This window comes from Aethalodelphis obliquidens, unplaced genomic scaffold (genome assembly GCF_003676395.1).
Source record: "Aethalodelphis obliquidens isolate GAN/ISIS:26980383/991018 unplaced genomic scaffold, ASM367639v1 scaffold74, whole genome shotgun sequence".
Classification (NCBI taxonomy): Eukaryota; Metazoa; Chordata; class Mammalia; order Artiodactyla; family Delphinidae; genus Aethalodelphis; species Aethalodelphis obliquidens.
The window spans coordinates 7,527,418-7,549,638 of NW_020838018.1; the positions used below are offsets into that span (position 1 = coordinate 7,527,418).

The 22,221-nt window shown below is 58.1% G+C and overlaps 1 protein-coding gene across 1 annotated transcript in view; it reads right to left on the minus strand.

The window, feature by feature from the left end:
- Positions 1-20,395, minus strand: part of GFRA2 (GDNF family receptor alpha 2) — a 96,957-nt gene extending 76,562 nt beyond the window's left edge. The window contains exons 1-3 of the mRNA XM_027092038.1: positions 19,707-20,395; positions 14,270-14,584; positions 8,324-8,407 (exon numbers count right to left, since the gene is read on the minus strand). Of these exons, the coding sequence (XP_026947839.1) occupies positions 8,324-8,407; positions 14,270-14,584; positions 19,707-19,746 (439 nt within the window). The 5' untranslated portion in view covers positions 19,747-20,395. The remainder of the gene's footprint in view (positions 1-8,323; positions 8,408-14,269; positions 14,585-19,706) is intronic.
- Between the last annotated feature and the right edge of the window lie 1,826 nt (positions 20,396-22,221).

The following is a 22,221-nucleotide window of genomic DNA, read 5'->3' on the forward strand; positions in this document are numbered from 1 at the left end:
ACACATACCACACACACACATCACCCCACACACACATATAACACTCCACACACACACCACACACATACACACACCACACACACACATCACCCCCCACACACATATAACACACACACACCACACACACACACACACCACACACACATACATACCACCCATGTGCGTACCACACACACTTATACTCCCCACCTACACACCACACACACATACACACTTGACCCCATTCAGATCTGTTCCTTTCTCTACACACTCATGGGCTTAAAAGAACACATTGACAGAAAGAGAAAAATAAATACCGTATGCTAACACATATATATGGAATCTAAAAAAAAAAGAGGTTTTGAAGAACCTAGGGGCAGGACAGGAATAAAGACGCAGACGTAGAGAATGGACTTCAGGACATGGGGAGGGGGAAGGGTAAGCTGGGATGAAGTGAGAGAGCGCCATGGACATATATACACTACCAAACGTACAATAGATAGCTAGTGGGAAGCAGCTGCATAGCACAGGGAGATCAGCTCAGTGCTTTGTGACCACCTAGAGGGGTGGAATAGGGAGGGTGGGAGGGAGACGCAAGAGGGAGGGGATATGGGGATATATGTATACGTATAGCTGATTCACTTTGTTATACAGCAGAAACCAGCACACCATTGTAAAGCAATTATACTCCAATAAAGATGTTAACAAAAAAAAAGAACATGTTGACAGATCGGTTGGGAGGAGCATTCCCAGAACAGTTACTCAAATCCTACCTTCCACCCAGATAAGTAAGGTGAGCATGGCTCAGGGTAAGCCCGAGGAGCATGCCTGGGGCAGGGCCGGGGTTGGGTGGGGCCGGGGTGGGGCAGGCGGACCAGAGCCCTGCAGAGCCACCTCAGGAGCCATGAAAGAGCTGGCAGACCCAGCCCAGAACTGCACACACACACACACAGACCCCCGCTGCTGGCAGAGCCTGTCTATCCGCCCAAGGGGAAGCAAGTAGGTGCCCTTAGAAGATGCTATTTTTTTCCTCTTTTTCTTTTTTTTTTTTTTTACATCTTTATTGGAGTATAATTGCTTTACAATGGTGTGTTAGTTTCTGCTTTATAACAAAGTGAATCAATTATACGTACACATATGTTCCCATATCTCTTCCCACGCAAGAGGGAAGATGTTATTTGAAGGGAACCAGAAATACCTTTCCCCCCCAAGACCTCACCCCAACCGTGGCACCTGAACTTCTACCATTAAAAAGCCTCTCTTTGGGGTTAAATTTTGTTCTCTCCTGGTTGTTGTTGTTTTTTTTAATCGCAATTTCTTCCTTGGACATGAAGACAACCAAACATGAAGCCACCGACACCCTGCTCACGCCTTCTGCGAGCAAATCCTTCTGGCTGGGGGAGCCTGGGGAGGGGGGCACGGAGAAGAGGAAATGAAAGGGAAGAGGGGAAGCGCTTGGCGCCCCTGATGGAGTAACTGGCATCCTCCTGTGGGTCCCAACTGCTGACCAGCGCGGCCACGGTCACGGGTCACCTGGCCCGCCCTCCCCACTTCTCCCTGTTCCCATAGTCCCTCCTCCCGCCCCACACCCTCTCCTGGGCCATCAGACAGTTCCTCCCTGAAAGGGGGGGATGTAAGAGGTGACAGAGCTGCAGCTAAGGCCCAATTTTCATTGACACTCAGAGTCTCTGACAGCTGTTAGAAGAAGAATGTGATTTTGAAATTTAAATAACATGCTTCTGCATTCAGCTCAAGGAGACAACCTGAGGATAAGCAGTTTATCGCCCGAGCCACCATGCAGGTGGCAGGGAGACAGGCTGCCTGCTTCCTCCTCTCCTCCCATGCCCTCTGTCCCCAAAGCCCCACCGCCTCCTCACAGGGGCCGCCTCAGAGTGGGGTCTCTGAGAGGCACCAGCCGACCTGCTGGACCTTGCTTGCCATCTTCTGCTCAGCAACCCCAGGGAAGGAGGGGCTGGGGGCACAAAGGCTCGGCAGCCCCTCAGCAGAGCCAGGGAAGGGAGGGGGGCTCCCTGGGCATCCAGCGGAGTTAGGCCAAGCCCGACCCTCTCCCGGCCCCTACATGGCCACTCAGGCAACCTTCACAGGGGACTGAGTCTTGAGCCCGGGGCTAAGTTCCTCCCCGACCCAAGGGCAGCTCAGCCCCTCTCCACAGACCCAGCCCCAGAGCCAGGCTGTCACACTGAGCTCTGTCCCGGAGACTTCCTGGGCAGGAGTCCCAAGGGAGGAGACCCCAGAGACTCCAACCTCCCATCTGCCACAAGGTCTCTAGTCACTGTCATCTGAGCCCACCAGGCCCAGAAGGTATGCGGTTCCTGCTGAGCCTGGCCAGGCCTCCGAGCCATGATGCTATGATGCTGCCGGGAATGTCATTCCCAGATCCCAGTCTCTCCTCTTCCGAGACTCTGCTGATTTTCCCCAGGCACCGCCTATTGCTGTCTCCCTTGAGCTCTCACGGTTACTCTACCACCATTGACAAACCACCCAGTGGGCGTCTAAGTGGTGTCCGCCTGCCCCACAAGCCAGTAAGGACACGGTCTGGTGCCTCTCAAAGCAGCATCTTACGTAGCGTCTGCACCACACGGAGATCCGGCCCCAGCCCTACCTCTTCCACGAAGCCCTCGTGAGCTTTCCTTTCCTTCTTTAAACCTCAGGGCCACCTGACAGGCGGCACACACGGGACGCCTCAGACTTGCCTGGACCTCTTAGCCACCCTCCCTTGTGCAGCGCTAACAGCTCACACTAAACCACTAGCTCCCCCAGCCCCTGACAGCATCACCTGTGGCCACCACCTAGGGTGCTCCTGGGCTCCGGCGCCCTGTGGGGAGCCGTGCACACGTCATCACCCATCCTTACAGGGCTCCATTTTACAGATGAGAAAAATGAGGTTCAGAGTCAAATGACCCACCCTGTGGTCAACCAGCTGGTAGGGCAGGACCAGGATTCAAACTAGGACCAGCAGGCCTCCAAGTCCACAACCGCCCTCTAGTCCAGGATCCTCCATGGATGGGGTCAGGAGCACAGCACAGCACTAGACACCCAGGGGAACACAGAGAGAGGCGTGGGTGCAGTGACACAGAGACCAACGCCCACAATCAGAGGGTGAGTGCTGTAATAAGAGCCAAGTGCAAGGGCACAGAGTGGGAGGGTGGTATCCCTCAGGGGCCATCTGCAAGGCTTCTTGGCAGGGGTAGGGTTCCCTCCTCTCCTGAGCCCCCAAAAAGGGGACCACTGGAGCCTCCAACTAGAACATCCCCGGGCCTCTCCTGGCTCCATCCAAGCAAGATGACCCACCCCAGAGGCTTGCGGCCAGCTGAGGCTGTCGCCACCCATCGCTTCTTCCTCCAACCCACAAAAGGCCCGAGCCCAGGCCTCTCGCCAGCCTCCCTGTGTCCCCACCCAGTCACAATGCAGCTAAGGCCACAGAGGCTCAGCAGTAGCCCCAGGGACCTACTGTCCCCTGCAAATCGCCCCGTCACCTCCCACTGCAGCCCCCACCCAGCACTAGCATGGGTGGAAGGCAGCCTCACGTCACCAAAAGCCATGCAACCATCTCCCGGATGCAGGCTCCAGGCCGGCTCTAGCCCAGCCGGCCAATGGCCTTTGGAGAAATCACTCCACTGTCAGTTCTAAGAAGCTACGTGTTTTAGTGCAACGTGCCAGGCACCGGACCAGGCACCTACCTGCACGTTCTCATTTAGTCCTCACAAAACCCAGGCAGGTAGGTTTTGCTATCAGTCCTGTGTTGTGTAAGAAGAAACCCGGGCTCAGAGGTGAGGCCCCTGCCTGAGGTACGCACCGAGCAGGGATAGAAGCAGGACTGAATCCCAGTCTAGTCCATCCCTTCCCTTGGGGCCTCAGTTTCCCTTTTTGTCAGGTAAGGGGTGAGCTTAGATGATCTCCAAGTCCCCCTCCAGCTATAGAAAAGACAAGACATGTTTGCATAAAATACGCTCCACACCCATGTATCTCCAATGCCTGCGTCGGATGCCCAGGGCCCCAGGGGGCCCCAGCCTCACCGGAAATGCAGAGGCCGCGCTCGCTGACAGCCCGGCCCACACCACCTGCCTGTCGCTTCTCCCAGTCCCTGAGGCACAGCCCAGCGGCGACGGAAACCACTCTCTGGCCCTCCCAGGCCTTTCATCCTCACTCTGATGGTCTCACCCCACGTGGATGGAGCAGTTCCCTTCCCTCACTGCCCGCATCACCCCTCACAACCTCTCTCTGCCTGAACCATCTCTTCTTTCCCTAAGAAGCCTTTCTCTCCTCTCTCCACTTTGTTCCATCCTCTCCTGCCTCCCAGATGGGACCAGCTGGGATTCAGTATTCACGGGGTCCCAGGCGCTTGGGGAGGGAGGGACTCCACCCAAGGGACCCCTCTAGAGAAGCGTCCTCGGCAGAGGGGATGGCTGTCACTTTGCCTGCATCCATCCTCATGGTCTCCTCTGTATCAACCAGACCAGTAGCCATCCCCTTCTCACTTTACAAATGTAGGCACTAGCTCAAAAAGGCCCGACAAGGCCTCCAGAAACACTGCGTTTCCTGTTTCCAAGGGCAGTTTAAATTGCTAGAAACAGGACAAACCTCATTAACAAACTTCATTTCTTCTCCGTGAAATCTCCCTTCCCATCTATAACGCTAGGGCAGGACATCTGGATCCCTCCAACAGCCCTGTCCCCACTGTTCAGGCCAGAGTCAGACTGCTCCCCTCCCGGCCTTGGACTTGGGCTTAACTGGACACCAGGAATCCCAGACCCAGTCACTGATCCCAGCGCCTGTCTCTGAACTGAGCAGACAAGAGGGGAGGACTTGCCCTTCCCCCAGGGCCTCAGCATCAGAGAGTGTTGGGGGAGTCCCAGCAGCTTTCTTTGCCAACAGAATCCCAGCTGGGCTTTCGAAGAAGCCCAACAGAGAGAGCAGGCCAGCGGGAAAGAAGAAAACACGTTCCAGGAGGCCCCGGATTCTCAGATGGTAGCAACTCGGCCCCAAAGATACAAGAGCACCCTTCTCCAAGTCCCTGGGCCCCGACTGGGGGAAGTGCGACCTAGAGGAGCCCCCATGGCCCACACCGCAGCCTCTCCACACAGAGATGGCGGCGGGGGCGGGGGGCATCCTGGAGCATCAGTGCAGGATCTGGGGTCCCCCAGACCAGGCTTTCCCAGGCAGCGAGCCGCAGGTGGGCGGGTGATACACGTGCCCAGATATTGACCCCTCAGCCCGCAGGGCAGCCAGGCAAGGGCCTGTGACCACCAGAGCTCCAAGCTGCTCTGCTCTTCCTAGATACCAAACAACACTGCCGTTGTCTGTGCGCCTCAATGGGGAAAAGGCTGCTCTGAGCCCACCTCCTCCTTCTTCAGAAAAGAAATGTAAGGTCCGGAGCGGGGAAGTGACCTGCCCAAGACCACCAGCTCATCTGTAGCAGAGAATGAGCTGGAATCAGGGTCCCGGCTCCCCATCCAGCCTTCTTTCAGCTGCGTGCTCCCCACCATGGCTCACTTGGTTTCTTGTGGCTGGGCCAGGGCCTCCCCACCCAGCTATGGACCAGAGTTTCCCCAGATAGAGCCGCCCGTGCAGCAACTCGAGGGCTGCTCTGGGTGGAGCGGGGTCAGCAGGGGCAATGAGGGGGAGCCTTGCCCTCACTGTGGGGAGTGGTCCACAGAGCCCAGGGATCTACAGTCATGTGGGGCCCAGTTCCATCTGAGCAGCAGGTAAAGAATGCTGATTCAGTGAACTGCAGACCAGTAATCTCCTCATTTGTCTTGTCAACATCCTTGTCCCACAGAGTCTCAAGTCCATTATGGAAAGATTTTCTGCCGGGAAGATACTTAGTGTCAGTCCAGGAAGCAGCAGGGGCCTGAGCTCGGGTGCTGACCTCTGACCTTCAACTTTCAGGGGGCAAAAGCCAAAGCCATTTCTTCACTGGAGGTAAACCCAGTGGCTCCTGCCCAGGCAGTAGCACCTGAGCCCACGGTAGGGTGGGAAACGGGTATGTCGGGCCGCTGGAATTTCCCCATCACAGCGTCCACGCGCAAACCATCTCCTCAGTCTGCTGGAGCCCCCTAGCACTGTCTCAAAAGGAGTGGCCCAAAACTAACCAGGAAATGTGAGAATCAGAACGTCTGTGCTAGGAGGGGCCTCAGTCAGTCCGTCACCCAGTTCAGCCCTGTGGGATGGGCAAGGCTTGTCACTGCACCATCACAGCGCCACAGGCAGAGGCAGGATGGGAACCTCGGCCATCACCCCACTGCGGGGTATGATGATGAGAACCCAGGGCAGGCCACTCAATGCACAGACCATCTTCGAAGTCACCATACCATCCACCACTAACCCTGCCCACCACCAGGGCCCAAGGTATGTCCAGATGGTCACCCTTTGGCCAGTGCCTCCCTTCTCTTGGGGCCCAGGATTTCTCCCACCAGTACATGTGTATCATCCTATCTCAATCCCTTAGAGCATGCTTTCTCAATGGCAGAGGAGGGTATCACCCCCAAGGGAGCAAAAACGGGCTCCTGGGCAGGCAGAAAAAAGGTAGATATAACAATGGTTTGTGGTCCTCCAAAACTCAACCCTACCTGACAAAACTTTAATACTTGGCATTTACTATGGACTAAATTGTGTCCCCTCCCCAAACTTATATGCTGAAGCCCTAAACCCCCGATGTGACTGTATTTGAAGATAGGGCTTTTAGGAGGTAATTAAGGTTAAATGAGGTCATAAGGGTGGGGCCATAATCCAGTAGGACTAGTGTCCTTATAAGAAGAGGAAGAGACCTTTCTCTCTCTCTCTCTCTCTCTCCCCACCCCCCTCTCTCTTCTCTCTCTTCTATCTCCCCACTCCAATCCCCCACTTCCTTCCCACCCATTCCCACCCCTACCCTGTGAGGACACAGTGAGAAGGCTGATGTCTGCAAACCAGGAAGAGAGCCCTCACCAGAAACCAAACCTGCCAGACCTTGATCTTGGACTTCCAGCCTCCAGAACCGTGAGATAATAGACTTCTGTCATTTAAGCCATCCAGTCTACGGTCTTTTGTTATGGCAGCCCAAGCAGACTAAGACAGTATTTCTCTAGTTAGAGAGAATTAACTTTTCTCCTTAGAGGGGCAACAATGAAAACAGAAAAAGTTTGAGAAACATTGTCCTAGAGAGTTCTTCATTTGAAAGGGCTTAGGGTCTCACTGGAGAATCTTTCATTTCACAGTCTAGAGTAGTTCTTCCCAACTGGCAGCAGCTGTGCCCCCAGGGGACATTTGGCAGTGTCTGGAGACACACTGGGTTGTCACATCTTGGGGGACTGCTACTAGTGTCCAGTAGGTAGAGGCCAGGGATGCTGCTAAACAGCTTACAGTGCACAGGACGGCTCCTGCCACGGAGAGAATTACCCAGGTCAATGTCGATAATGTTGCTGTTGAGAAACCCTGGCTTAGAGCAAAAGAAACTTCAGAAGGTTTTACATATTGCCACAAAGTGCCTGGAAGCCTGAGGCCTGGGGCCCGCGAACAAGCCCACCCTGGCCCCCTTTAAGCAGCACTGGTGACTCCAGGAAGCTCATCCCAGCCCCAAGAGTTCCCCAAACTGGAAGGTCCTCCCTAGTGCCCGAGCAGGGGCAGGCTGCCCTGGGTCACCTGGGTCACCCAAAGGCCAGAGGGAACAAGGCCAAGAAGAAAGAACCAAAAAACTCACTGGGCTCCTATACACAGACCACAGCAAGCAAAGCTAGAGCTCAAATGGGTCTTCTCACTCCCCAGGCAGGCCAAGGCAGGAGTGGCCAGAGAGCAGAGGCTCTCCTCAGCGGGATTCAAGAAGCAGAGCCCCCAGGGGAGAGGGGAATTTCAGAGCAGAATGGACGATGATGATAGGAACGCCGACAACCACGGCTAATGGCTCCCACGCACTCGGCAGCATGCTGCGCCCTGGACAGCCATTGGTTCACTCTGACCTCATGACCATCCAACGAGGTAGGTACTCTCCCCTCTGCACCAGAGAGGAAACTGAGGCATAGAGAGGTCGAGTAACTTGCCCAGAGTAGAACAGCTGGAAAGGACCCAGCCAGGCAGGACAGGTGACGAAATGGGAGAGCAATACCACGTTTCAGATTCAAGATCTCCTGCACGGCAAGCTCATTCTAGGCAATTCCCTAAATGCTTTATGCCACATACAACCTTGTGGGTGGGTGTTACGGTTCCCTCTTTACAGATGAAGACCCCAGGCTCAGAGGCGCTCAGGGACCTGCTGGCAAGCCGACACCTGAGCCAAGCCCCGAGGCCTGATCCACCACCCACGGGGACCAGAGCAGGTCTGGCGAGGCCCCAGCATGAGCCCACTCACCTGAGAAGATTGAAGCAAGCCTGAAGATGTCCGAGAGGCGGGCGGTCACTGGCTCGTAGGGTGAGGCTTCATAAAACTCCTCACCTAGAAGAGAGAACCGTGTCAGGCCCAGGCTCACATCCTGCCCAAAGTGCTGCACAGGGCAGGTTAGGAATGAAATGCTGCACATTTCACATGAGCAAGGTACTTCTCTCCAACCAGAGCAGGTCAGAACTGCCTAATACATCTCCCTCGTGACCTCTCTGCATGTCCCGGCCTCTTCTAAGGACTTCCGAATGCTTCTGGAAAGAAGGCACAGGGGAGCTGGAACCCTGTGGAAGGCCAGGTACAAATCCCAGGATCTGAAGCCAAAGGACCCTCCACAGTCATTGAGTACAACTTCCTCATTTCACAGGGGAGGGCTCTGAGGTGGCCCAGAGAGGCGAAGCAACCTGCCTGAGATCACACAGCTACTCATGGCAGAGCTTGAGCTGGACTCCAGCCTCACACCAGCATTCTCTCCCATCACACCAGGCTGGCTCTGCCCAGACTTAAGGGGACAGGATTTCCCCTTTGCTTCCCACCATGCCACCAGGAGAATCTGACTGGCTGAAGGTCTGCTGGGTGGAGGCCTGACTGCGGCTCCTGTCTTGACTGACTCCCGACCCGTCTTCCCCTCCACCTGCTGCTTCTCAGCCCTCTCCTCCAGGCTCCGGGGTGCACCAGAGGCTCGGGAAACAGACAAGCAAGCGAGTGACAGGCGATAAATGACACAAGGCTGCCCTGGAGACCCACCACCACCTCAGCGGGACTCCAGCCTCCTCTGCCAGTGCCTCGGCAGCAAAGGAAATATCCTCTTGAGACATGACGGCGAGGAGAAATCAATGGATAATCACTCAGACTGTGTGTGTGTGTGTGTGTGTGTGTGTGTGTGTGTGTGTTGAGCGGGCGGGGGAGACAGATGATGACCACAGCCTCACACACTGATTTCCCATCCACCCGGGGCCTAGTGTCATGGGCAAGTACCCCCGCCTAAAGAGTAGCACGTGGGGCAGCACCCCTGGGGGCCACCTGCAGGAAGGAGCCGGCCCCCAGAAGAGGAGCCTTGGAATCTGCTTGCAAGGGGCTCGTTCAGCCAGGCCCCCAAAGTCACCCACAGGCTAGCCCTCAAGGCTTAACCAGCCCTCTGCTGGTCCACGGACCAGGCACCTGTCTGCTATACCAGGCAGACCCCCCAGAGAAGGGTACAGACCCCCCAGAGGACGTGGAGGAAGAGCACGCCCCCTGGAGAAGCAGCCCCGCCCTTCACTGTACCTCACAGGAGCACCTTGGGCCCTGCCACACCCAGCACACAGGGCACCTTACGCACAGGGGGTGCCCACTGGTACCGGCCAACGGACCTAATCCAAAGGTTACCCTTTCCTTCAGGCCTGTCTCCAATCCCACCTACCCCCGGGGCATGCAGGGTCCTGGCAGGCCTGCATGATCTCAGCATCCTCCACTCTACCCACCGGCACTGGAGAAACTCCCTGTGGTGGGGTTACCAGCCATGCTCTCTGCTGCAGCCAAACAGCACAAGCGTTTAGGAAGCACTTTTGTAATAAAGATGATGTTGTATTGTGCTGCCTTCGTGCCAGCACTATTAGAAGCGCTTCAGATGTACTAACTCATTTAATCCTCTTAATTTCTCTAGGGGATAGGCACTATTATTCTCCCTATTTTACTGATAAGGAACTGGGGCACAGAGACACTGAGGTACTTGCTCGAGGTCACACAGCTGGTAAGTGGCAGAGCCTGGTTTCAAACCCAGGAAGTTGGCTCCAGAGTCCAAGTTCTTAACCATTATGAATACTGTCTCCAAAAATAGAAAGTGTTACTGAAACCAAATTGTTCTTAAACAAGTTCTACTGTTGCTTAACTTTTCACAGAGCAACCTTCTGTGGGCTGGACTGCTCCCCCAGAGCAGGGTCTGTCTGTCCCTATCGCATCTGGCATAGCACCGTGCCTGGGTATGGCTCGTACGATTAGGAGGCGACAGGGGATGGATCTCTGGGGGAAAAGAGCCTCTTCCACGACCGCGTGGGAGGGGCCCGTCCTATTTAACTCAACTTCCATCTCCTGCTCCTGCAGCAGAATTCACCAGCAGGAAACCCGAGACCTGCCTGGCAGCCAGACTGAAGCCAAATGCAGGATGTCAGATTCCGGGGCCACGACCTGGGAGAGGACACGTAGGAGAGGCCTCGGCGCTTCACGTTGGCAGGACCAGGATGACCCTGAACTTCAGCATCGCCTTTGGAGAAGGCAAGAAGCCTGGTCCCCTGGGCAGCCAACAGTGACAGCCCCACCGTGTAAATACTGGTGGGTACGGGGGTGGTGATGGCAGAGGGGAAGACGGGCCCAAGGCCACAGCTCTCCCCCAGGGCAGTGGAAAGGGGTCCAGATAAGGAGTCGGGGGCCTGGTCCCACCAGCTGCTTGCTGCGTGCCCTGGGAAGCCCCCGACTCGCCTCCCTGCATCTCAGCTTCCCCGCCAGAATGATCCGGAGGCCCTTGGTGGTTGGGACTGTCTAGGAGATTGGCAGAGGCCATGATCCTGCCACTGCCAGCTCTGCCCACACGCTGAGAGCCTCAGTCTGCACTGCGAGCTCAGCCTCAGGTAGAGGCAGAAGGTGGAGCCGAGTCTCCGGGGAATCGCAGCAGGAGAAGGCAGAATCTAAGTGCAAACCCACATGGGTCTCTCCTCTCCGTGATCCCCCCACCCCGGCCCAAGCCAAGTTATTAAGAGTCTTAAGGAATAGGGAGGGTGTGCCTGTAGCCTCCCCAGGAGACCACTCACCCCACACCGGGAAATGCCCCCTCTCAGGAAGATCCTGTCCCTCAGAGGAACACCACCTGCTGTTAAAAAGCCTCTGTGTTCCTCCGGTCAGCCCTGGATGGAAACCACCTCTAGCCCCAAGACCCAGGGGGAGGGGACTGTGCAATCTGCACGGGGTGGGGGCCAGGGGTCTGAGGAAGGAGAAAAGCAGGGGTCTGCCTTTCTAGAGTGGGACCAGGGGAAGGGTCCCCCAGCCAGTACACACCGGCACAGGGACCACGGCTTCCCCAGTGCTTTCACCCTCTGAAGCACACAGTAGATGCTTAACAGATATTTGTTGAGTAAATGAACCAACAAGCCATCTCAAGCCTTGGAACGGGGAGAGTTTACAGTCAGGCCCTCCTGGATTGAAAGGGCCTTGAAGACACAGCAGGAGGCAGCATAAAATGCACATTATGCTTCTTGTTATCATCAAACTGCCTCATCGTCCCGGCTCCGAGCAAGGTCCCCGGAGCCCTGATGCGGTGCCCACGGAGCCAGTCCGATGGGAAGGTTCTCAGGCGGCCCGCCCAACTCTCTAGCCGGCAGCTCTTCCATCCCTTTCCTGTCCATCCTGCACCCACAGGAAGCCCACCCACCTTCCGCCCAATCCCCCTCGGGCTGAAACCGAAGGCTGTCGGAAAGAAAGCAAAAACCTAAACAACCCAGCTGGCTGAATCGGGGCCTTTAATGTTCTGGGCACGGAGTCAGCTGGTGTGGCGGGCGGGGACACGGCTCCTTGTCTCACGGAGAACAGAGTGCCCGTCTCTGTGGCCGGCTCCCTCTCTTTGCTAACTTCTAGTTCTAGGACTCCAGCATTGCTAGCAACGGAAGAAGTGACCACCCGATTCATGAGGAATTACTTTGTTACTAATGGTGGTAACACTATTAATAATTCCATGCCCGCTTATTCCTATTTTCAGGGCACATTGGAACCCTCGGGGCCACTGCTCAGGAACCTCTCGATATCCAGGCCCCACCCCTGGGCCCAGTTTCCTCCTCCCCCTCCAACAGCTGGAGGCGGTGCTGCCCCTCAGATCCTAGGCTGACGCCTCCCCGCCCCCAAGGGCACAGATCCACAGAGCACCCCTCTCTCTTCTTCCCCTCAGCCTCTCCATCACCACTATCCTACCTTAGAATTTAAACTGCTTGACTCTCTCGCATCTTTAAAAAAAAGTCATCCTTTGTTCTTCTCCCATCTTCACACCAAAATTCAAGAAGTTGGCCACAGTCATCACTCCCCTCTCCCCGGCTCCCAGGCACCCCCTAAGCAGGCTTCTGCTCCCAGCAGCCACCTAAGGCGCTCACCCCAAGGGCATCAGGGACCCTTTCCGAAAACCCCTCTCCTGCTGGGCCTAAAGTCTTAGAGGCTGGTGACCCTCCTTCCTCTGAGAGTGAGCCCCTCCTGAGGTATCCTACTGTCCCTCTTACCTCACCCCCAGAGCCTCCTCAGTCATCCTTGCAGCCCATCTTTAAATGGCAGTGGTCCTGGGGGCTCTGTCCCTGACCTCCTCCCAATGTGACTGCACCCACTCCCTCGGCCCCAGTTACCACCTGCAGTCTGCTGGCGACTTCTAAATCCCTATGTCCAGTTGTTCTTCCTCACGTGACCCCCAGCCCTGCGTGCCCAGCTGTCTGTAGGGCGGGGCCGATGAGAGGCACACACCCCAGAACAAATTCACATCTCCCAGCCCTCCCCCCACTCAATACCTTCACTGTGACCAGCCCCATCACGCACCCAGCTGCCCAAGACCGAAAACTGGGGGCCCCCCGACTCCTCTGACCCTTCCCCAAGACCTGTTGCTTCTGCCTCCTGGACAGCTCTTAGATCCTTCTTTCCTGCCACTGTCCTCATTCAGCCGCCATCATTCCTGGCCTGTATCCCAGCAGTGGCCTCCGAACAGTCTCTCCCATCTACTCTCTTCATTGGAACCACATGAACTTTGTCCTGAAGCACATATCCATCGTGTAAAACCTTCCAGGGGTGCTGCCCACCAGATCCGTACCCCTCCCATCTCTCCTCCCCCATCCCCACTTCCACCCGCCTCTACCACACTGAGTTACCTGAAGGTCTGTAAGCGAGTTCCGCTAACCTGAGTTACCCGCAGGCCTTTGCCCAAGCTCTCCCTCCACCTCCCATACTCTCCCCATACACCTTCACCAGGTAACTGCAGCTCGTTCTTGAATCTCAGCTTGGGGGCTGCCTCTTCCAGGAAGGCACTTTAGATTTTGTAAGAAGGGGTTTGATGCCCCTGCTCAGTGATGCCTCAGCACCCAGTGCTTTCCACTCACATCACCAAATAACAGATAACTGTCACCAAATAACTTCTCTGCATCCCCCCCGACCATGAGCTCCATGAAGGCAGAGGCTGCCTCAGCTGTTCTCAACTGTTGCCACAATGCCTAGCAGCTGGTAAACTCTCAATAAACAGTTGCTGCATTAATAAGTGAATGCCTGACCCCGGTGGCCAGCAAATCCTCCACACCCCAGTCTGGAGGGGGAGGAAATGGGGAAGGTGGCTGTCCAGGGAAAGGCTTACAGGTTCTGCCTTGGGCCTTGGAGGCGGGCCTGCCTAGGGCTGTGGGACCTGCTGCCTTCACGCCGCTCAGAGCTCTGTTGAAGGTGCCTAGGCCAGGCCCGGGGTCAGGAAGCCACCTGAAGGGCAGGCCTCCTGGGAGCAGGAAGGTAGGAGGGGGGCAGCAGGGAGCGGCAAGGGCTGGTTTGCTCTCGTGCAGACCTCACAGCTCCACCTTCACGCCGCCTACCCCTTCTCACTCCTCTGTCCCCACTTGTCCATCCACCTGGGTACCCTTGCCTCATCTTCTCTCGTCACCACTGCACACGGCCGTCCAACCAGCCCCGGTTCACTTCCCCTCCCACCACCCCACCGTCTCTCCTCCCCACCTCCTCCTTCGTCTGTCTCTCCAACAACAGCTGCCCTCCTAGGCTGGGCAGCTACCTGCTCTGGGTTCTAGGTTCCCAGGAAGGTGGAGAGAGAGAGAGAGCTGTGGCCACTCTGCCCCGTTACCAGGCCCTCCCGCTGAACCTGGGCCCCAGGAGGCCCTCCCATCACCCCACCCCCAGCGTGCCTCCCATCGCGGCGGGCGGACTTACCCTCGGTCAGCCCCAGGTGGATGCTCCAGTAGATCTGCAAGCACTGCAGCTCCTTCTTCATGCCCCGCTTGCAGCGGCAGTCGTACAGCGGGCTCTCCTGCAGCACCTCCAGGGCCGCCTGGCACTCCTTGTTGGCCAGCATGGTGTTGCGGTCCCGGCCGGCCAGGCACTGGCGCAGCGTGCGGTAGCGGGAGCTGCAGTTGGATTCGGCCGCGCACAGCTCATTGGCCCGGACACAGTCCACTGGGGGGCGCCAGCCGTGAAGCTCGGGGCCCTGCGGGGAGGAAGGGCTGGCCAAAGAGCGGAGGGTCTCGTCTGGGTGGTGGGGAGGGAAGACAAGCACGAATGAGGGCCGCAGTCTCCGACCCCAGAGGCAGGCCTGGGGGCTTGGGCCCTTCTGGGAAAGTCACACCCATTCTACTCGGCACAGCAAGGCCGACTCAAGGCTGCCTTCCCCAACAGACAGCAGGTCGGAGGAAGGGCTGCTAAAGGGTCCCAAGAGTCCACCAGCTCTCCTCAGACCCAAAGGAGAAAAGCTGCCCTCTGCCCTGGTCCTACCAGACTCTCTTCTGGTTCTACTCTGTAGCCCTGGGCCCAGGAGCACAGGAAAGCCAGAGGCCCCAGCAAGACCACAGACAGTCTAAGATGCCAGGAAGCCAGAGAAGGATGCCACAGCCTCAGCAGAGAGCTGGCGGCTGCAGGGCCTCCTGGGGTGGGCCGAGGGGGCATCTCACTTTCAGAGCACCCAGACCTCCTCCCAGCAACCTCGGGTCCAGCCAGAGGTCCATCCACCACAGCCTCTTAGAGGCCGGAGTCAGCCCCTGCATTCTACCCTGGGGAAACTGAGGCCCAAAGAAGGGAGATGACAACTCAAGGTCACACGCAGGCCGAAAATGCCCCTCTAACCCCCCAGTCTCCCCATTCTGAGTCCCCAGACTTCCCGAGGAGACAGGGAGAGACAAGCATGACCCCATGGTCTGAGCCCAGAAGGAGGCGCTCCTCCAGGGGGGCTCAGCCCTCCACACCCTCCTGTCCCACAGTGCAGCCAGAGACAGAAAACGTACCCTACGGACAAGTTCCACCCCAGGCCCCGCCAAAGAAAATGCTGCAGACCCAGCAACTCCATCCCACCACACCTCCCACCCCCACACACCTCCCTCTCTCCCTCTCTCCATCGGGCTGTCTCTCTCCCTCTCTCTCCCCTATTTCTTTTTCTCTTTCTTTCCTCTCCTCCCCACCCTCCCCGAAACCCTCTCCCCTCTGTCTCCCCTTTTTTTTCTTCTTTCCAGAATGGCCTCGCACACAGCCCCTCGCCTCCCCAACGATGAACAAGCAGGAATCAGCCCACCCTCCTCACCCACGGCCTCAAGTGTCCAAACCCACGGTCCTCGGAAGGGAAGAGGTCAAGTCAGGAGATTCGGAGGGGAAGGGCAGGGAAAGAAAGGGCCGCTTGGTCCTTTCAAAAGCAAGCTCCCAGAACGGCTTCCTCTGGACACAGACCTCCTCCCGGTCTCCGGGTCCTCTCCAAGCCCCTCACTCAGATCCTGCCCCACAGAAAACCATACCATGGCCCAAAGCCAACACTGGCTTTTCCGAGACCCAAGGAGTGATCTGGGGGGATTTTCTCCACTCCATCCTGCCCCAAAACATAAAAAGATCCTAGGGAGAAGTCCCCCACCCCCACCCCCTGTCCCCAATCCCACAGAATCCCCTCCATCTCTACCCAGAACCGCCACTTCTCACTCCTTTCCCCAAGGAGGCCCGGCTCGAGGGGCAGCTACCACAGGGAGACAGCGACACCTAGAGGCAGAGTGCTGCACCACGAGCCTGTCACTCCCGACTGAGTGCCGAGGGGAAAGGGATCAAGGAATGGGCTCCTGGAGGGCCAGGCCTACCCCACTAGGAGAGCAAGGGGTGGGCCTGGGTTGGAGAAGCCCTCGGGGTCCAGAGCAAAAGGCTTCACTTCTCCTCCTGACCACACCTCTGCCTCAGGACAGGAGGAGCTGAAGGCTGTGGCCAGGCTGGGACAAGACCATTGAAGAAACCAGCATGGAATGTGGTCATGGACAGTGGGGCATCTGCCCAGGTGTGGGTGGAGAAGTGTCCTCCGCCCGGCCCAGGAAGCAGCTTTACTGCCCGGCTTCAGCAAAGTCCTGGGTCTCTGAGCAGGACTCGGCTGTATCTGGGCCACCCAGGAGCAGCTGTGTTGACCCAGCCTCACTGGTACCTGCTGCCCCACCTAGCCAGCCAGGTAGCCAGCCAGGTAGCCAGCCTGCTGGAGCCTCAAGACCGGCCCAGCCCTGGGCCTTCCACTGACTCCGCTCACCCCAGCATCCCAGCAGGCCTCTCCCCTCCCCCGTTGGCCTCACCTGAGGCTGCACTGTCAGAGGTAAAATGAGAAAGGGGCATCCTACCCAGGCTTAAAGGTCAGGACCTTAGCCTAGGGAACTGGGGCAATAAGAAGCCTTCCTCCCTGCCCTACAGGTGAGGTCTAGAGCCCCAAGGGATGATCCTTATAGAATCCTGGGCTTCCCTCATCCTGCCAGCTCCCAGGCAGGAAAACGCTCTGTAGGAGGGCCGGTGCATCTTCCGACCAAACTCCCTGACTCTTCTAGTCGGAGTCATGACCCCCAGAACCAACCCAGCCAGAGAAAGACATCATGGCAACTTGGTGCCTTTGGCCAAGAATTCTGGGAGAGTAAAGGTTGGAAGGTATCCTGGTGATGTTTCCAAATTCTAGATCAGGAGAAAACTCAGGTCTCTCAAGGAAAGCAAAGACATGTAGAAGAGCTTTTAAAGACGCAGAAGGACTGAGAGGCCACCCACAACTACAGCCACCCTCGTGCATCAAATGCCCCGCAAGAGCTAGAATGCCAGGGAGAGGTGGGCCCTCTGACCAGCCCTGATCCCCACCCCCAGCTCATTTTCTCCCTGAGCTTGTCAACACTGGAGGTCAGGCAGGCTGGGCCAGAAAGGCCTCTCCAGCCGCAGACCTCACTAGAACCTTGGGAGGGGCGCACCGAAGGCCCCTGCTCCTAGGAACATGCTTCACTCTACCCCCCCCCCCACTGAAAATGCCCCCCACCTCTCAAGCTCCAGAAAAGTCTCTCCCCCAAGTGGAATTTCCAACGAACTCCCAACTATGGGTTCCTTGCCAGGAAAGGGCCCTGGTGCTGAAATGTCCTTAGCACCAACCTATCCCTTGTTCTCGACTGGCCTAACCCAGAGCCTTTCAATGCCCTGTGGTCACTCAGTTAACCTCACACCCCAGCTTCGGAAAGGGGCTTCTCATGGGAAGGGAACTGAAAGGCTGTGACCAAAGAGGATGCCGACAGCACCCTGCTCTTTTCCTGCTCTCAACTCCCCACACGCTAGGGTCACAGACACCTGGGAGGACATCTCTGAACGGGCCCCCTACACATACACAGGAGAACAGTCTCTCCTCAGGCTCCTCAGCTGGGACAAGCCTGCCTGCAGCCTGGGGGGCTGGGCCTGGAGGTGACTGCCGGGCCGGCACTGCTCTCCTCCACCGGGGGACGGAGACCTGGAAGACCTGCCGGCCCAGGGTGTGCGCAGCTCAGGAGCAAGCAATCTGGCTGCTTTTCCTGAAATACAATTTTCTTTTCTTCTTGGCCCTGCTCATTCTTGGCCCCAAAAAGCTGCGTTTTTTAACCAGCAGTAGGAGAAAAGGTCAGGTTTCGTAACAGCCCCTTCAGAGAGAGAGGATTGCCGGGAAAGGCCGCAGGAGCACAGTAGGCCAGGAGCACCGACCCAGCCTCCTCCCTCAGCCCCTCCCACCCCGAGAAAGCTGCCCGGAGAAAAGCCACCTCTGGCTCGGGAGGCTGGACCGTGAAGGCCACACCCTAGAGCTCAGCCTGGCCCCCTGGGGAACTCATGCCTGTGGGAGGGGGAAGAGGAGGGAACTGGCAAAGGGCCCAGGCCCCAACCAACATCGATGGGACTGGAAGCCCCCGTCCTAGTCAGGATACTTCTTAGACACCCCCCAGCAAGTGTTTCCGGGATCGGCACCTACCTCCCCAGGCCTTCCCCTCTCCCCTCCTCCAGGAGGGAAAGGGTGCCCTCGTGACCCATCTGGGCAACCTGGCTCACCGCTGGCTACACAGCAGCCCAGGGTGGCAGGAGCAGTACCCACAATGAAGCAGATGTGTGCTCCTTCAGAGCGCGCGTGCGCGCACGCGCACACACACACACACACACACACACACACACACACACACACACACACACACATACCGTTAGCCTGCTCCCTCTCTGGAGCACCTACTGGGGCAGCAGCCTTGCCTGGGACTCCTGGTTAGCACACAGCCTTGCAAACACCCACTTTTCTTCACCTCCACCCCCAAGAATGCTCCCTCTATACCCCTGTTTCCCAAGCAGCTGAGATTTTGTGTAGCATAAAAAGGGGATGCGGGGTTGGTAATTCGGGGTGCAAAAGACACTGCCGGGGTTCAGGGGCACCAGGCAGCCCCTGCTCGCTGCCCTTGGGGGAGTGGGCTTACAGAATGAGCAGTGGTCTTTGTTCAGTCCAGGATTCTCCCCTCACCCCTCTCCTTCTTCACCCAAGGAAGCAAACTTTGGCCTCCCTCCCATCTCTTCCCACCAGCTATGGGGTCCCCTGCCCCAGAGGTGGCCAAGGGAACACACTGAACAGCGGCTAGAAACACTCCACTCCCGCCCACCCACCTGGCTCGGGTCTGGTCGGGAGGGAGGGCAAACGGTGGGGAGAAACTTGAAAAGTGTTCCAGGGAGTGGAGCCGCTAGGAAGGGGTTCGGAGAGTGGGAAGCGGGGTGCATTTTCCAGAGGTTGATTGGCAGGTGGGGGATGGCTGCCAGGGCTGCCCCCACAGATGTCCAACCGGGAGCTCCTGGAGAAACCCATGTCCTCTACCACGATCGACTCAGGGAACCGCCGGGAAAGGTGGGACTGGCATGATTTTCCTTTCCACGACACTGAGCCTCTCCCCTCCCTTCTCTCTTCCAGATCAAGAGTTGGATTTTATTTTTTTTCCTTAAGTTGCCGCAATTTGAACCCATTATTTTGAGGGAAATGAGCGCTATCACTGCGTGTGAGTGAGCGAGTGTGTGTCTGCGTGCGTGTGCGCGGGGATCGTCTGGGTGTTATAAGTCTCCTTGCCAATCCCCCGCGTAACCAGCCAGCCGCGGCTCCCGTCCCTCCGCCCGCATCCTCGCCGCCAGCTCCCGTCCCTCCGCCCGCATCCTCGCCGCCGGCCCTGCTCGGTTCCCCTACGCCCGGGCCCGGCTCGCCCCGCCGCGCGCTCTCCCCGCCGGTCCGTCCCCCGCCAGCGCCCCGCTCGCCCCCCGCGTTCCCGGCTGCTCTCCAGCGCTCTAACGCACTGCCCGCGTAGCCCCCGAGGCTCCGGCGGACACGCTGCCCTCGCCACCCGCAGATACTCACCTAAAAAGAAGAACAGGCAGAAGGCGTTTGCCAAGATCATGTTAAATAAATCCCACAGTTTTGTTTTGTTTTGTCTTTAGTCTTTCTCCCTTGGATTAAAAAATAACAACAATAATAATAATAATAATAGCCAAGCAGTGATAATCGGCCCCGAATCCAATGCGGAGATCCCAGCTAGTCCACCCGATGAAGATCCTGAGTCCTGCGATTCTCGCCTCTGGCTGGAGGAGGTAGTGGAACGGAGGGCGGTGGGCGGCCTCTCGACGCCCCCCTTGCCCACTAAAATCAAATATACACGTATTCGGATGTATGTCTGCTTTCCAAGCCGACAGCCGGTCCTCAAGTCTGCCCTCCCCTCAGCTCATCAGGGAAGGCGCGAGTCCCCACGGGTCCGATTCCCCTGCGCTTCCCGGGAGGGGACTGGGGAGGTGGGGGAGAAGCGATCTGAGAGCGTAGGGCTGGAAGGAAGCGGCGAGGGTGGGGGTCAGAATAAAGCGCAAATAAGAAAGAAATCCACCGACGGGTGTTAGCGCCTAGGAACAAACCAGCGGGAGCTTCGAGGACCAGAGACCGGAGTCGCTTCTTTCTCACAAGACGACGGAAAGATTTAAAAAAATCTTCTCCCGCTAACCCTTTGCTCGTGTCACTTTTTTCTAATATAATTCCAGTGACCGTGTGTCTCTGCGTGCGTGTGTCTTTCTCTCTCCTCTCCCTCCCTCTCCTCTCCCCAGCTCTCGCTCTTTGCTCCCGCTCTCTCCGGCTCTCCCTCGCTCTCCTCTCCCTCCCCCTTCTCCCTCTCCCTGCTCCTCCCTCCGCCCGCCCCCTTCCCCCTTCTCGGCTCCTTCGCCGGGGCTGTCGCACCCAAGCCCCTCTCCTCCGCCCGGGGCTCGGCGCTCGGGCTCCCAGGCGCTGGCGGCGCGAGGCGCGGGCGCGCAGCGGAGCAGCGACACTCTGCAGCGGCGGCGGCGGCGACAAGGCGGTGGCGGTGGCGCCGGGGAACGTGGGCCGAGAGGAGAGCTCCGCCGCTGTCTCCCTCTGGTCTGCCGCCCGCCCTTCCCCGGATTGACCTGCAGCCTTGCCGGAAACTGACCGGCTCCCCCGGCAAAGGCTCGGGCTCCAGCCCAAACCCACCAAAGCCTCCGCACCCTCCTCCTCCCCCGCCGCGCGCCAATTCCCCCACTGCCCCCGCCCCCGCGCCCCGGCCACCGGCTCACTGAGGCCTGGGGAGGCTCAGCGGAGGCCCAAGGGCGTGGAGTGCCGGGCGCCCGAGCCATCCCGGGGCCGTGGGGGAAGGGCGCTAGAAAAAACACCCTGCTTGGTGGCTAGGGTCTGGGCAGGGGGCTGCACTATCCGCGGGCGGATGCGTCCTTCGGCCAGCGAGCCGAGGCAGAGCGTCTTCCCGAAGGTGCTAGGGAGAAGAAGGATCCCCTCCGGAGCCAGCCCCCAGCGTCCCCGCGCAGCCCGCCTGCCCCGGTCGAGCCCCGCGTACGCATACACGTGTGCTCTCCGCGCGGAGCTCGAGAACTTTCCCCGCACGCCCGCGGCGCGCTCGCCGCCTATACGCCCCAGCGTCGCAGCCCTTCGAGACTGCCCTTCCCCACTTGTCTCCCTCCTCCGGTGCGGGAAGAAGTCTGCCGAGCCGTGACGGCCTGACCTCCTCATCAGAGGCCGGCGAACCTGCCCGAACTGCGCTGGAGGGATCGGGGAAGGGGACTCGCACCCCACCCCGGCGGGAGCGCCCCGGGACCGACCCGGGACAGGTCTCCGCGCCAGGCTCGGCGGCCGGCGCTAGGCTGCGAGCTGGGCTCCGGGGGGCTCTCCCGAGGCAGCAGGCAGCTACCCGCTTCCTAGGCTCTGGGTGGGGTCCCCTCCCCCTTCCGGGAAGGGGGCGATTGATCCATCTGTCAACGGGCCGGGCTCACCAGCGTGCGTTAGTCACGGCATTTACAGTAAACGCTCAGAAGCACCAAAAAGGAAGCGTCTGGCTGGGATAGGGCTGAAGGAGAGGTGAGACTGCTGACACGTTCCGACAAGAGGGGGCGAGACGGTGGGCTGTGGACACGCGCGGGCACACCCACGCACCCCGGGTACCCCAGTTTCACTTTGCCATCTGACACGTCCTCAGCTGCGTTAGAGCTGCCCAGCATCCCTCGGCTCCCGCGCACACATTCAGCTCTGCGCGCGCACCCGAAGTGCCGGGGCGTGGTACACACAGTGCCTCGTAAAGTTTACGCGATACCCAAAACCGGATCTGGGCTGGATCGAAGGTGTAGGTGTTAGTGCATTTTAAGATGCGTTTTTAAATGAACAAAACTCTGGAAAAGAGTAAATGCTAGAAATGGACCTGGGCGCGAAGGGAGGGGTCACTTACAAAACCTGCAGCCTAGCCTTCGCTAGTGGAAAAGCTAGAGGGAGCAACTTCCATCTTGCGGATTCAGGCGGGAACGCGGCTTCTCCAGCCTTGGAAGCGCAGAGCTGAGGGTCTCCTCCGAACGCCTCACATCTGCCCCATCCT